Source organism: Lucilia cuprina, chromosome 5, assembly GCF_022045245.1.
Source record: "Lucilia cuprina isolate Lc7/37 chromosome 5, ASM2204524v1, whole genome shotgun sequence".
NCBI classification, from domain to species: domain Eukaryota; kingdom Metazoa; phylum Arthropoda; class Insecta; order Diptera; family Calliphoridae; genus Lucilia; species Lucilia cuprina.
Genome location: NC_060953.1, coordinates 67,083,706 through 67,099,340, shown reverse-complemented (window position 1 = coordinate 67,099,340; position 15,635 = coordinate 67,083,706). Strand labels below are relative to the sequence as shown.

Sequence of the window (15,635 nt, the reverse complement as noted above, 5' to 3'; positions counted from 1 at the left end):
ACTGTAAACATGTTTATGAATACATATATAAAATAGAAATCAATTAATAGAATGCTAAATCATCTATACTAACAAATTTCGTACGCTTAAACTTTTAATTATTTTTAAGTGAGTTAATATGTGCATATGGTCTAGGTTTTGTATAAAAATTAGGTCAAACGGTTTGGAGGTATTCTATTACGGAATACATGGTATATAAATTTAAAAGATTTTAATAAATGAATTTTATAAAAGGACGATGTTTTAGTAGCCAACATACCCACCTACAAGTATTTTAATTTCATTTCCGATAAGACAAGTTAAAAAGCCTCTAAATTTAAAATTTATACATATTTTAAAGCACTTACAACCATAAATAAACGAGTTTAAGCAGTTATGAATTAAATAGGTTTTATTGAAAAAAAAAATTATTCATTCATACACAAACAAAATTTTTTTATCTTAAAATTATTCAAAAATTATTAGTTGTATTTTAGTATATAAAAACTAACAGCGACAGTCTTTAATCAACCAAACAGCTTCAAGCTTTTGCCTTTGATTAGTCGTCGATCGCTAAGAACTAAAAACAAATCAAAATGAAATTCATCATTGTATTCGCTGCTCTCTTCGCCGTTGCCTTGGCCGCTCCTCGTCCTGAAGATGCTGTCGTCTTGAGATCCGAATCTGAAGTAGGACCCGAATCATACCAATATGCGTAAGTGTTATTATAACAACAGTTTAATTAAACTCAATCTAAAAAAGGAAATGGTAATTAAAATTATTAAATAAATTATTTTTTAATTACAGTTACGAAACTAGCGATGGCAACAAAGCTGAAGAACAAGGTCAATTGAAGAATGTTGGTTCTGAAGATGAAGCTATTGTCGTACGTGGTTCTTACTCCTTTGTTGCTGACGATGGTCAAACCTACACCGTCAACTATGTTGCTGATGAAAACGGTTTCCAACCCCAAGGTGCTCATTTACCCGTTGCCCCAGAAGCCTAAGTTGTAGTTTAAAGTAATTAGTAATAAAGTTTGAAAAAAATTTATTTGATTGATGCATTTATTTGATTTTCAAAGTGATAGTGCAAAGGAAGTAGTATATTTCTGCAAGTTTTTATAAAGAAATGTAGGAGGGTTAGATCATGTTATATGTTTTGTATTAGATCTGTTTTAGTAAGTAGTTGTCCTTTGAACGTCTTTTAATAATAATTTTACTGAAAGCATTAAAATACTTATACACATATCGCTCTTTTAATAGAGTACTGGCATAATCCAAAAATAGTCTTATCGAGAAAAATGACATTGAAAATTTTTATGAAAATTATATTGCAAACATTACAAACGAAATATAATATTCCGACTTTTATACGTACTTTTTTGAGGTTAGGTTAGGTAGGCAGGTCGTCCTCGCGATGTCATCACTGGGGACACACTTGGGTCCAGTATTCTGATCCCTTTGTGATACCTGAAACGAGCGAAAACGGTCGGCGTATTAGTACACTTCGACCTAATCACTCTGCTTTCCTATACCGATCCAGTTTCTCGCACGAAAATAGGAATCTATCTTTGGATATTAACCTCCGATAGATCCGCTAAGTCATGCAGAAAATAGCTACCTAGCAGTCCATTCTGTGATCAACTACTGTTTTCTTCCTCTTCATCCTGGATTTATCGATGTCCTGGAATCCAATACAGTCCTATTGTGGATGTTTTACTATCTCTCGATGCCCGGCATTCTAGGACTAAGTTTGATGTCGTGTAGACACCAGTTAGAACCTTAAGGGATGCCTGGCTGTCGGTATAAATTCGAATATTGGCACCGTATATTCCATAAAACCTGAGCCAGTTTGCGGTCCGTTTTATGGGTGATAGTTCAGTCTGAAGGACGCTACATTGGTCAGGGAGCTTGAATGATACTTCTGTTCCTGAATGCGCTATGTAAAAGCCACCTATATAGTCTATCAAACGTGAAATAATGCTTACTCCTTATTTGTTGAAAGCTTATAGTCTTGGTTATACAATAGGCCAATACTTCCAGCAAAATCATTTATTGCAAATAACGATTTAAAATGCAATAAGGAGTTAAACTCCTTCTATGTAAATTATGCAGACGGTAAAGAGTAGTCATTGAAAAGTAAGTTATTTCTATCATTACCATGTTTCAACTGGGCTCACGGCGTTTATAAAACCTTTGCCTTTTTACTAAACTAATACCTATACACAGAGGGAAAACAGATATATGTATACACGCCTGGTAGCAAATCGGCACCAGTGTTTATGATTTTTCAATAACACGTTGTCAAAATATACACATCAGTACGACTGTATTGTCGACAACGCAGCGTTGTGAACTGCAACATTTCCATTATGTTTTTTTTTGCATTAGAAAGTTTTTTGAAAGTGAAATCCTATGTGGGTTCATACGGATTAAATTTCATCGTATTTTTTGGACTAATTCATTTGCTATTTTGGTAAAAGATCAATGATTTGTTTGTATAGGGTTCTAGTTTCAATTTTGAATCATTCCTCCAATTCTGGACTCCGATTCTATTAGGAAAAACATTGCAAAGGTTTATATATTAATAGTTTTACTTTATTACTAAGGAACTACTTATTATATTATAAAAACGACTAAACTTAGGCTTCAGGGGCAACGGGTAAATGAGCACCTTGGGGTTGGAAACCGTTTTCATCAGCAACATAGTTGACGGTGTAAGTTTGACCATCATCAGCTACAAAGGAGTAAGAACCACGTACGACAATAGCTTCATCTTCAGAACCAACATTCTTCAATTGACCTTGTTCTTCAGCTTTGTTGCCATCGCTAGTTTCGTAACTGTAATTGAAAATAATTTAATTAATAACTTTAATTACGATTTCCCTTTTTAATTGAGTTTAATTAAACAGTTGTTATAATAACACTTACGCATATTGGTATGATTCGGGTCCTACTTCAGATTCTGATTTCAAGACAACAGCATCTTCAGGACGGGGAGCGGCCAAAGCAACGGCGAAGAGAGCAGCGAATACAATGATGAATTTCATTTTGATTTGTTTTTTGTTCTTAGCAATCGAAAAGCTTGAAACTGTATGGTTGATGATGGTCTATCGCTGTTAGTTTTTATACAAATTTTAATTTGTGCATAATTTTATTTAATCTACGTAAGAATCTATCTGCTGAAAATTTGTTTTTGGAGATTATTTGATTTTATATTCATTTGTTATATTTTATATGAATTTTATTTATTTATAAATGTTGATACGAACTAGTTTGTGTCGCTGTAAATGCAAAGAAATGTATTTAAATTAATAGTCATATAAAGATGTGCGTCATAAAGAAAGATGAACGATTAATATGAAGAAATGAACAAAAGTTTTTAAAGAGCAAATTATTTTGCCATTTCAAAATTGGTGATCTATAAAATTCTAATGTAAATAAATAATAAACTTAAGAACTTATATTTTGAATGGGACATAAACACTTAAAGTCCATTTAATATTTAATATCATATATGGGTTTTCAATCATAGTGGCTGTAAACTTAAACCTATCTTTCTTTATGACGCACATGAACAGAAAACTAAAAAAAATAAAATTCCAAAATTAATCGAACCAAAAATAATGTTTCAAAATTTTCGCCTTTTAGAACTTATAACATTTATTGTGAGCGACGTATTAATTGGATTTATAACTTATATTGTCCAAAATTTATGGATCTCTAAACATAGGCATGCCGGCTAATTTTAAGAAAAATTATTAATGCTGAACCCTAAATAATCGTAGAACCCTTTATTTAATATTAACAAATGAGGGTTCCTTCTCAGAACTTCTATTATTGTTATAGACCAAAAGAAAAGCGAAAAATATCCTTTCTCTTTGAATAACTTATAAAGCTACTTTTCTCAATTGTTAACGCAAAATAGGCAAAGTTGTTATGTATCCAATTTAAATGTCAGATAAGAGTAGAATACATATATGCTTGGAATTATAAATAAATTATAGGAGTTAAATATTTAAAGTGGTCGTAATGTCTGTGAAATTACAGTATACATTTCATTACATTACCACCTATACAAACTAGTTCGTTTCAGCATTTTTATATTAAAAATAAAATTACACTGTGTGTAATTTTTTAAGTCATGATTGAATAACCATATACGGACACCACTATGTGATAAAAGACCAAAAATAGGAAGATCCATGTCTTCCAGTTTTGCCCAAAGTCATGCACTTTTTTAGTTTTAGGCCGGCAAAGATTTGGGGCCTCGGTGTCATTTTTGAAAAAAGTGATAATATTCTCAGGCTCACATCTTGCAAACCGTTGGCAATTTTGATTTACTCTCTGAGGGAATGTTGTTGCACTTATCACAAAGAACCAAAATTGTGAACATATAAAGTCAAAAAATTAACTTCATGATAAGAATGTCAAAAATTAATTTTTACATTTTTGTTCCTTGTTCAGGCTTATAAGTAGCAAACCGTTTAAAATTTAAGAAAGCAATTAACTACAAATATGTACCTATCTCTCAATTAACAACTTTCTAGAACATATGAACTTCCTAGGAATGATAGGTTAGTCGTAAAATGTAAAGTTTCCCGAAGATTTTTTAATTTCATTTGGTTTTTTTTTTACTTCAATATTAGGGTGTCCTGTGGGCCAATTTTTAGGAGGTATAAAAACATGTGTACGTTATCAAAATATGTACATACCTACTACAACACTATGCTTTCAGACAACGCAACGTTGTGAATATTGCAACAATTCGTTGTCGAAATGTAAATTTTATATACATTCAGTATGTTTTTTTTTGCATTAAAAAGTTTTTTTAAAAGAAAAATTCTATGTGGGTTCATACTAATTAAACTCCATAGAATTTTATGGACTAATTCATTTTTAATTTTGGTAAAAAATCCATGATTTTCTTTGTATAAGGTTTTTGCTCCAATTTTGAATTTTTCCTATTGGGCTCCAATTGTATTAGACAAAAAATTGCAAAGGTTTATATATTCATATTTTTACTTTATTACTAAGGAACTACTTATTATATAATAATAATGACTAAACTTAGGCTTCAGGGGCAACCGGCAAATGAGCACCTTGGGGTTGGAAACCGTTTTCATCAGCAACATAGTTGACGGTGTAGGTTTGACCATCATCAGCTACAAAGGAGTAAGAGCCACGTACGACAATAGCTTCATCTTCAGAACCAACATTCTTCAATTGACCTTGTTCTTCAGCTTTGTTGCCATCGCTAGTTTCGTAACTGTAATTAAAAGATAATTTCTTTAGTAATTTAATTACAATTTGCTTTTGTAATTGTTATAGTAACACTTACGCATATTGGTATGATTCGGGTCCTACTTCAGATTCTGATTTCAAGACAACAGCATCTTCAGGACGGGGAGCGGCCAAAGCAACGGCGAAGAGAGCAGCGAATACAATGATGAATTTCATTTTGATTTGTATTTTGTTCTTAGCAATCGAAAAGCTTGAAACTGTATGGTTGATGATGGTCTATCGCTGTTAGTTTTTATACAAATTTTAATTTGTGCATAATTTTATTTAATCTACGTAAGAATCTATCTGCTGAAAATTTGTTTTTGGAGATTATTTGGTTTTATATTCAGTTATTATATTTTATATGAATTTTATTTATAAAAGTTGATACGAACTAGTTTGTGTCGCTGTAAATGCTTTATTTAAATTTATAGTCAAATAAAGATGTGCGTCATAAGGAAAGGTGAATGATTAAAGTGAAGAAATGAACAAAAGTTTTTAAAGAACAAATTATTTTACCATTTCTAAATTTATTTACATCAGAATTTTATAGACGAAATTCTGATGTAAATTAATAATAAACATAAGAACTAATGTTTTGAATCCATTTAATATCCCATATATGGTTTGTTTACTCTATACGATTTTGGTAATTTTTTCAATCTTGGTGGCTGTAAGCCTAAAACTTATCTTTCTTTATGACGCACAGGAATAGAAAAAGTAAATAAATAAATTTTTTATTTGCTTAGGGTCACTCCAAAATTAATCAAACCAAATAAACTTTTTTAAATTTGTTGCCTTTTTGAACATACAACATATTTTGTGAATGAGGTATTAATTGGATTTACTTAAAACTTATATGGTCCAAACTTTATAGATCTCTAAACATAGGCATGTCGGGTAATTTTTAGAAAAATTATAAATGGTATAGACTAAATAATTTTGGAACCCTTTATTTCATATTAACAAATGTGGGTTCGATCTCAGAACATCTATTACTCGTAATGCACCAAAAGAAAAGCGAAAATATCCTGTATCTTTTTATAACTTATAAAACGATTTTTCTTAATTGTTTACGCAAAATATAAAAGTTGAATGCACATGTATATGTATGCTTGTAGTTGTAATTAAACCAAAAGGGTTAAATATTTAAAGTGGTCGTAATGTCTGTGGAATGACTCTATACATTTAAATACATTTCTTTTGATTAACACCTATACAAACTAGTTCGTTTCAGCATTTATACATTGAAAATAAAATTATTAACTATAAATGAATAAAACACCAAATTATGACCAATAATAAATTTTCAGCATATAGATTCTTACGTAGATAAAATAAAACTATGCACAAATTTAACTTTGTATAAAAACTAACAGCGATAGCTAATCATCAACCACATAGTTTCAAGCTTTTCGATTGCTAAGAACAAAAAACAAATCAAAATGAAATTCATCATTGTATTCGCTGCTCTCTTCGCCGTTGCTTTGGCCGCTCCCCGTCCTGAAGATGCTGTTGTCTTGAGATCAGAATCTGAAGTAGGACCCGAATCATACCAATATGCGTAAGTGTTATTGTAACAATTGTTTAATTTAACTTAATCTAAAAAAAGGAAATTGTAATTACAATTATTAAATAAATTATTTTCAATTACAGTTACGAAACTAGCGATGGCAACAAAGCTGAAGAACAAGGTCAATTGAAGAATGTTGGTTCTGAAGATGAAGCCATTGTCGTACGTGGCTCTTACTCCTTTGTTGCTGATGATGGTCAAACCTACACCGTCAACTATGTTGCTGATGAAAACGGTTTCCAACCTCAAGGTGCTCATTTGCCCGTTGCCCCCGAAGTCTAAGTTTAGTCGTTTTTATAATATAATAAGTAGTTCCTTAGTAATAAAGTAAAAATTACGAATATAAATAATTATTGTTTTTTCTTAATTTGATTTAAAATATGCATTGAGTTTCCTAGTCGAACTGAAATTAATTAAATTACTTAGCAAAAAGTTTAATTGTCGTTGTAACTCTTATGAACAGAACGTATACAGCTTCTATAGCTTACTTATAAATTGGAAAGTCTTAGCAAAAATAAATCGTACTTCCAAAAGAATAACATGTTTCACCACTTCAAATGTATCACTAAGTGAATTTGTTTACCTTCTGTGGAAGTGGTTTTTATTGAGAATTGAAAAGAATCAAATTTTGTTTAAAATTGAGGGTATATTTTTTGTACTGAAATTTTTTAATTAAACCGATTTTATTTTGGAGTTGTTTGATAAATGCATGTAATTAATTCATTAATTTATGTTAGTATTATTTAAGTCAAATTAGTTGTATTCTATAATGCAACAATTTCACTTCCTAATAACTTCCAAAAATAGAACATCAGAATTACTTCCTAAGAATGACTACAGAAGTAGTGAATTTGGAATCAAATAAAAAGGACATCCCCCCATTGTCAAATAAAAGGACAAGCCAGTGTTAAAATCATCACCTCTTCAGGTTTCTTTCAGTACTTCCATCGAGTAAATTCTACTTCTTTTTCGTTTCTTTGGAAGTTATTTTTTGCTGGAAGCATGTTTATAACACATTGTTAGTAAGACTTTATTTGTAGTATTCATTGAAAAGTATGTTGTTATGTAAGTAATTACAATTTAAAGTCATAACTTAGTTTGTGCTGGGTATGTAATTTAAATTCTTATTTACATTTATGTCTAATTTAAAAAAAATCATGTGATCGTAAATCCCTCAAACAATGAGGATCAATCCTTTAATAATCTAGGGTTATGACATCTTTAAATAGCAAAATTATTTCATACAATTATTTCATACAATAATACAACTGGTAAATCATGGGCTTGCTGCGGAATTTTATATAACTCGCTGAAAAATTACACATAGTATCTCCTTACCATTATTAATAAGTTTCCAGTAAAAAGTTTCATTACCATGTAAGGGGTAAAAATGCTAAAATTCACTTACACAATAGCATTTTAAGTAATTATTTTAACACGGTGATGTCATTGGAGGCAAGTACTTACCACAAACAATTACAAGTCATTACAAAAAGTTGTCATTGTAAGTTTGTAAAATTTTATTCATAATTATGTCCTATGACACTTAAGGCCATATAGTGATTTTCGGCTAAACCATATAACAAAGTAAAATTCTAATTGTTACAATATTATTATTAAATTAATATAATATATTTAAGATATTTAAAAAAACTGTCTTAACGAACATATAGAGCGTAGAAGGTAATTTTTCATTTACGACTGCAGTAAATGGTTTTATATATCCTCTATCCTTAGACGCTTTTTTCAAAAATAGTTAATCCTTAATTGATTTTTTCCAATAATATTAATTTCTTAAATGTCAAAATATCTTGATCAAAATAACCGAGAATTGTTATTCTTTTAGTTATTGATAAGGAAAAAATTTTTTTTATAAATAAACAAGTATTTATTAATAAATAACAATCACAACTTAAGCTTCAGGAGCAACGGGCAAATGAGCACCTTGGGGTTGGAAACCATTTTCATCAGCAACATAGTTGACGGTGTAGGTTTGACCATCATCAGCAACGAAGGAGTAAGATCCCTTGACAACAATAGCTTCTTCATCAGTACCAACATTCTTCAATTGACCTTGAGCTTCAGCTTCAACACCATCGCTGGTAGCATAACTGTAAATTAAAAAATAAATCGGGAAATTAGTTATTTTTTATTTACTAATTATAAAGTATTTTGTGTGAGCGTTGTTAACACTTACGCATATTGGAAGGATTCGGGTCCGACTTCAGATTCTGATCTCAAGACGGTAGCATCTTCAGGACGGGGAGCTGGGGAGCGGGGTGCGGCCAAAGCAACGGCGAAGAGAGCAGCGAATACAATGATGAATTTCATTTTGATTTGTTTTTTCTTCCTAATGATCGACGTCTAATCAATGTTTAGTTGACTAAAGTCTATTGCTGTTAGTTTTTATACCAAAAAAGAAAAAAATCGGCTAATATTTTATGAATAATTTGGTGATAAAAATGTGTTTATGTATATGATTATGGTCATCTATTTGCTTAAGCGCACATGCTTTTTTTTAATAATTTAATGCTAAAACTAGTTTAGTTAAATGTTGTAAATGCTAAAAGGTTTGAACTTTTTTTAAAGTTAAAGTATCTAGACGGAAATATTTTTTTATTTTTGTATTTAGGTACATATGTACATAAGTTTAAATTCTTAGGGATTTTAAAAATATGAAATAAATTGCTTTATTATTTAATATTTAAATCTTAAAGCCAAAATTTATATTATTCAAGGATTCTACTCAAGTTTAAAATATTAACCCTTTGTATTGATAAAGATATTATCGCTTATTTTAGGTTTATTACGCACATTTTCCATACAAAATTCGTACAAAAAACCATCAATAATTATATTCTACACCACTATAGTGGGGAGGGTATTATGCGTTTGTGCTGAAGTTTGTAACCCCTAAAAATATTGGTCCTAGACCCACCTTAAAGTATACCAATCACTTTCTGAGTCGATTTAGCTATGTCCGTCTGTCTGTGTGTCCATTTAAACCTTGTGTGCACGCTACAGGTCGCAATTTTCAAGATAATTTGATGAAATTTGGCATACTCCTTTTTTGATTCAAGGACGAACGCTATTGAAAATGGCTGCAATCGGTCCATTATTTCTCCTAGCCCCCATACAACCGTACCCCCCGAATCGGACCTTTAGGCTCATAATAACGTCAAATGTATAATAATGTCAACAAAAATCAACAAAAAATAGTTTTATAGAACAATGAATGCCAATACTAATACAAACAATACAAACTCCCATTCAGATAATGACTTGTAGGTCAAAATTAACTTAATAAAACGATTAAAATCTACATAAATGACTTTGAAGTAGACGTTAATTCATCTACCAAAATTTATAAGGATAGGCCAATATTTACTCTTTCTCCCCTATGAGTCCTCTTGCAGAAAATCTCTTTTTTTGTCAACAATAAGTAAAAAAAATATTCCACAATAAAACAAATTAAATGCTTTATTAAAAAAAATCCACAATTTTAACATGTTGACTGGTGTAGGGTATCACATGGTCGGCAATGTCCGACTATAAATTCATACTTGTTTTATAAATCATTTATAAATATGGGGTTAAGTTATTGGGACTTACAAACAGTATGTGTTTGTACGGATTTAAGAAGATCTTGAATTATTTGCTTAAAAATAGTTAAAAAAAACATTTAGGAACTGTTAACGGTATCGGTTTTGGAATTATTCCGGTATTTTTGCGGTAACTTTAAGAATAATTTCTCAATTTTGTAATGAATATATTAAGCCACATCTTTTTTATATAAAAATTAAAAATATAAAAATATTTCTATATTCACTTTGGTATTCCGTTTGCAACACTATGAAGTATATATGTATATTCTTGATTCTTATTTAATTTTAAGACGATCTTGCTATGAAGTCTTGCTATGTATGTACGTTGAAAGCATGAGTGAATCCGAAAAGTATGTTTGGAATTAGAAATGGGTAATATCGATGTACGTTTTGGCATAGCCGCCATATAAATGGTCCTTCGAAAAACTGTTTTAACAGTTATGTTTTAAAATACAAGTACATACATAAATTTTCTATATCTAAAGTCTCTAAAATATTCCCCTTTTGAAAAAGACTATAACCCTAATACTGGCTTAATACTACTAGTATATCGTTAAAATTGACATACGTCAAAATATCTCTACAGAATTTTATGATTATGGTTAAAAATAGCATAAACAAGTTCTATGTGAAGCCAAATTGCTCTATAACTATTAAACTCTTTCATAAAATTACTTTAATGATGATAACAGTATTAAAAATATAGTTTAATTAAATAAAAATAATGTTTGAGGAATAAAGGATTATAGGATTATAATTCTTCATTCCGGATTTAATTGGTATGCCTTAATATAAGATTCCCTTCTAGAAAAGGGTTTTACATTTTATGAATATCGTTTCATAATTGATCCTACCCTTATATAATTTCCTCTTTAGAAAATGACCTTTACGCTAATGACAAATAAGTGATATACGAACCGAAATCTATCCACAAAATTGTTATAAAATTTGGTTCATAATTAAAATAAATAATTATGTCCATGGTTTTAAAATTGAAAACCAATTTATATTTTGTTAATTCGAAAGAGCTCGGCCAAGGAAGGAGCATTCCTTGTACGCCATACGGTTTGATGACGGATTTACTGGATTTACTGGGGTGGTTATATTGGGATTATGCATATCAATAATATTGATCCTTAATGTATACCAATAGGCTTAGAATAATTTTCTCAGTCGATTTATGTAGATATAATCGCGCTTCTATATAAACCTTGTTATCAAACTACAGGTGGCAGTTCTGTAGAAAATTCAATGAAATTATATTGTCCCAGAGACGAAGTCCATTATATCCCCCATTCAACTGAACCTCTCGAATATGGCTTGAAAAGGATCATGTATCAATAAAATTCAGGATAAACAAATTTTAACAACAGTTTTTATAGTAGCTCAATCCTAATATACATAAGTATGTATATTGTATATTCCCTGCAGTTAGAAAAATGGCATTTGAGACTAAATTTTTGTTTGTAATTATGAATTTAAATAATCTACAACTTAATTATTTTTAGCAAACCTAAGTACCTCTAATTCTTCCAACTATCTACTATACTCAAAACTACTTTATATAAAAAATAATATATCGGCATTTTTTTTTTTCAAATAAACAAATATTTATTAATAACTAACAATCACAACTTAAGCTTCAGGGGCAACGGGCAAATGAGCACCTTGGGGTTGGAAACCGTTTTCATCAGCAACATAGTTGACGGTGTAAGTTTGACCATCATCAGCAACGAAGGAGAAAGAGCCCTTGACGACGATAGCTTCTTCATCAGTACCAACGTTCTTCAATTGACCTTGAGCTTCAGCTTCAACACCATCGCTGGTAGCATAACTGTAAATTTAGAAGGAAATCAGGAAATTAGTTATGTTGTCTTTTTCGCTTATTAAGTATTTTGTGTATAAAAGTTTGAAAACACTATTGAAATACTTACGAATATTGGAAGGATTCGGGTCCAACTTCAGATTCGGATCTCAAGACGGTAGCATCTTCTGGGCGGGGAGCGGCCAAAGCAACGGCGAAGAGAGCAGCGAATACAATGATGAATTTCATTTTGATTTGTTTATTTGTTCTTCTAATGTTTCACGGATTGTGTAACGATTCGGAATGATGTTTTGGCCATTTAAATCATGTGCTTTTATATGAGTTTCGATAATTTTGTTTAATATTCAAAAACTATTAAAACATACGTACAACTTTAAGGTAGAAATAAAGTTAAGATGTGTAGTTTTATTTTACGTTTTTGTTTTTGTTAGTAGAATATAAATATTAAACAAATCTTAAGATAATATACATACATATGTATGTACATATGTTTGTATTATATATACATATGTATGTAAAAAAGTGTCAAAATACGTCATAATTATGTATTTGTTTGTATTATTTCTTCTTTTTAGTTTTTAATCTAAAATCTTTTAAGTTCATTTTGTTTAACTTTTCATCGGCATCATCTTCTTAATGACGTTTGAATTTTTTAATAAACCAGATTTATATATACTTGACATGTTAATTTTATTTGCTAGCTTATTTTAGCTGGTTCTATATTTTCTTATTGTTGTTGTTGGTTTTCCTTCTAGTTTTGCTAAGAATTTAGAGTTAAGGTTTTAATTAATTATAATATTGAAATACAACTAAACATATAGCCAGGGTTTTATTTAATACTAAATTTTTTAGTAATTATAAAAATATTATTATTTAATTTTATATTATTTCATATACCCAGCAAACATTATTTTAAAGAAATTTTTAGAAACTATTAAATATAAAGTTTGAATTGAATTTAAATGAAAATTAATGAAATAAATAAGAATTGTTTTAAAAATCTGCGAATATTTGCAATCTTATTGTTTGCTGGGAAATTGTATATGTATGTGTATGCAGGAGTATAACTGTTCTAATGATATAACAAATTTGTAAACATTCTTACATACATATGTTTATCAAATATGTTATCAAAGTTTATTCTTTTTATATAGAAGAACTTTTATCAGTATGATCGATTTAGCCTACTTAGATGAAAATTTCATGCCACAAGGTTCCATTATGTAGCTACATACATTCACGCATACCAACGTATTTTAATTATTTTTTCAACGTTGAATAAAAATTTTATAACTATTATAAATACCACGTTTCCGATATTATCATATTTTTAGAAATATAATTTTTTAAAACTTTAAATATTTAAACAATATTACAGTTAAAAGTTCATTTTAAAGTTTTGCATAAAATACATATATTGCATATTCGCAATGGAAATGGTGTTCAATTTATTAGCACTAATATGTACATACATTCATATGTATTTATTAAAAAAAACTGCAAATAGTTTTTGTTTTTTTAGCAAATATTGCTTATGTCTCGTTTATGAAATACTTTTATTTTCATTAGATGTGTAAACTAATTAATTTTAAATAGTCATTCATATATGCTAATTATAATTCATCATAAAACAAGTTCTTTTGTTATTAAAAATATTTGATTTTTTTATTTCCATAATTTATGTAAAAAACTAAATGTAAAAAGTTAAAGATTGACGTCAATATACAAAATTTAAACGAGAATTTCATAGGACTAAAAGACAAAGAAAAAATTTTGAATTTAAGATTTTCAAACTTTTTGGAAACATATAATTGTTTATAATGCTGAGCTGTTTTGCATTAATTTTAGTCTATAGATTAAAATATAACCTTCGATAATATTATCAAAATTTTATTCTAACAGGGTTCAAGAAACTGTGTAAAACTGATTACAATTATTCGGTTTTAATTATTCAAAAAAATTAGCTGATTCTTTGTTAAGCGAATGCAAAATCACATTTTAGAAATTTCCCGTTATTAACAGTGGAGCCGTGGCCTCCGGTAGTGGCCTCTGGTAGGTTAGTGTTCTAGTCTGGTAGACGGGAGGTGGTTAGTTCGATACCCACCCGTGGCACTGGTTAAGGATTGCACAACAGGCCCGATAGATGCCTACGATGCCTAACTAAGTAACTAACTAACTAACTAACTAACTAACTAACTAACTAACTAACTAACTAACTAACTAACAGTGGAGCAAAGTTGAAATTGTTGGGTTTTAAATCTATCACAAAATTATATTTTTTTCACGTCTGGAAAATAGTTTTGCCTTTTTGTTTTACTTAAAGTATTATGACTAGTTCCAGATGAAAATCCCAAATCTTCGAATATGCAACAGGATACAATTACCGACTGCAGTATGTTCAAATATCATTTAAGTTTTTAGTTCAAAGCAAATATGATCCTGAATTCCCCAGCAAAAAAAGAACTTCCAGAGAAGCGAAAAAGAAGTAGAACTTACTCCATGAAAGAGCTGAAAAATACCTGATTTTAACACGGGCTTGTCACAGGAAGGATGTCCTTTTATTTGACTCTAAATTGACTACTTCTGAAGTCATTATAAAGATGTTATTATACCCTACACCACTTTAGTGGGGAGGGTATGTATATTGGGTTTGTACTGATGTTTGTAATATACAAAATATTCGTCCTTAAATTATACCAATCGGTTTAGAATCAGTATCTGAGTCGATTAAGCTATGTCCGTCCGTCTGACTGGTTGGCTGGCTGTCCATGTAAACCTTGGGCGCAAGGTACAGGTCACAATTTTCAAGATAATTTGATGGAATTTGCACACACTCCTTTTTTGGTCAATTATTTCGCCTAGCCCCCATACAACCGTACCCCCCAAATAGGGTCTTTGGGCTCATAATTCAGTTAAATGTTCTAATATGTCAACAAAAGTCTGCAAAACTTAGTTTTATAGAATGTTTATGACATTACTATATATAATTTTATGACATTACTAATATATAATAAAACTTTAAAATTCTACATAAATAACTTTCCTCTACAAACATTTATAAGGATAAGCTCATATTTTTGAGCCCTTTTGTAAAAAAAAACTTTTTTTTTGGCAAAAACCAAGTAAAAATATTCCGGCATAAAGTTAAAAAACAAATCAAATGCTTATTTTTTTTAATAATTCCCATTTTAAACATACTGACTTATGTAGGGTATCATATGGTCGGCTATGCCCGACTATACATTCATACTTGTTTTTATGTTATTTTCTTGTAAGTTATTTGGAAATGAAATTGTAGTTTTGTATAATAAAAAGAATTTGACTTAAATAATTTGTACCCTGGATGCTTCAAAATTCCCAAAATAAACCAT

General features: G+C 29.7%; 6 protein-coding genes across 6 annotated transcripts; 2 read left to right on the top strand and 4 right to left on the bottom strand.

Moving 5' to 3' along the window:
* The first annotated feature begins 507 nt into the window (after nucleotides 1–507).
* On the top strand, nucleotides 508–1,029 carry LOC111690715 (larval cuticle protein 65Ag1-like). The gene is made up of 2 exons (XM_023453254.2): nucleotides 508–694; nucleotides 787–1,029. Exons 1-2 carry the CDS (start codon nucleotides 576–578, stop codon nucleotides 983–985), a joined length of 318 nt encoding a protein of 105 aa, XP_023309022.1. The 5' UTR covers nucleotides 508–575; the 3' UTR covers nucleotides 986–1,029.
* On the top strand, nucleotides 519–7,178 carry LOC111690716 (larval cuticle protein 65Ag1-like). The gene is made up of 3 exons (XM_023453255.2): nucleotides 519–569; nucleotides 6,701–6,825; nucleotides 6,918–7,178. Exons 2-3 carry the CDS (start codon nucleotides 6,707–6,709, stop codon nucleotides 7,114–7,116), a joined length of 318 nt encoding a protein of 105 aa, XP_023309023.2. The 5' UTR covers nucleotides 519–569; nucleotides 6,701–6,706; the 3' UTR covers nucleotides 7,117–7,178.
* Nucleotides 2,573–12,540, bottom strand: LOC124419903 (larval cuticle protein 65Ag1-like). Its single transcript, XM_046950895.1, has 3 exons — nucleotides 12,499–12,540; nucleotides 2,910–3,034; nucleotides 2,573–2,819 (listed from the first exon to the last, which is right to left on the bottom strand). Exons 2-3 carry the CDS (start codon nucleotides 3,026–3,028, stop codon nucleotides 2,621–2,623), a joined length of 318 nt encoding a protein of 105 aa, XP_046806851.1. The 5' UTR covers nucleotides 3,029–3,034; nucleotides 12,499–12,540; the 3' UTR covers nucleotides 2,573–2,620.
* Nucleotides 4,983–5,456, bottom strand: LOC124419904 (larval cuticle protein 65Ag1-like). Its single transcript, XM_046950897.1, has 2 exons — nucleotides 5,320–5,456; nucleotides 4,983–5,247 (listed from the first exon to the last, which is right to left on the bottom strand). The coding sequence occupies exons 1-2, from the start codon at nucleotides 5,436–5,438 to the stop codon at nucleotides 5,049–5,051; spliced, it is 318 nt and encodes a 105-aa protein (XP_046806853.1). The 5' UTR covers nucleotides 5,439–5,456; the 3' UTR covers nucleotides 4,983–5,048.
* On the bottom strand, nucleotides 8,697–9,215 carry LOC111690728 (larval cuticle protein 65Ag1-like). Its single transcript, XM_023453272.2, has 2 exons — nucleotides 9,032–9,215; nucleotides 8,697–8,945 (listed from the first exon to the last, which is right to left on the bottom strand). The coding sequence occupies exons 1-2, from the start codon at nucleotides 9,163–9,165 to the stop codon at nucleotides 8,747–8,749; spliced, it is 333 nt and encodes a 110-aa protein (XP_023309040.1). The 5' UTR covers nucleotides 9,166–9,215; the 3' UTR covers nucleotides 8,697–8,746.
* Nucleotides 12,025–12,565, bottom strand: LOC111690722 (larval cuticle protein 65Ag1). The gene is made up of 2 exons (XM_023453265.2): nucleotides 12,374–12,565; nucleotides 12,025–12,273 (listed from the first exon to the last, which is right to left on the bottom strand). The coding sequence occupies exons 1-2, from the start codon at nucleotides 12,490–12,492 to the stop codon at nucleotides 12,075–12,077; spliced, it is 318 nt and encodes a 105-aa protein (XP_023309033.1). The 5' UTR covers nucleotides 12,493–12,565; the 3' UTR covers nucleotides 12,025–12,074.
* Nucleotides 12,566–15,635: the final 3,070 nt, after the last annotated feature.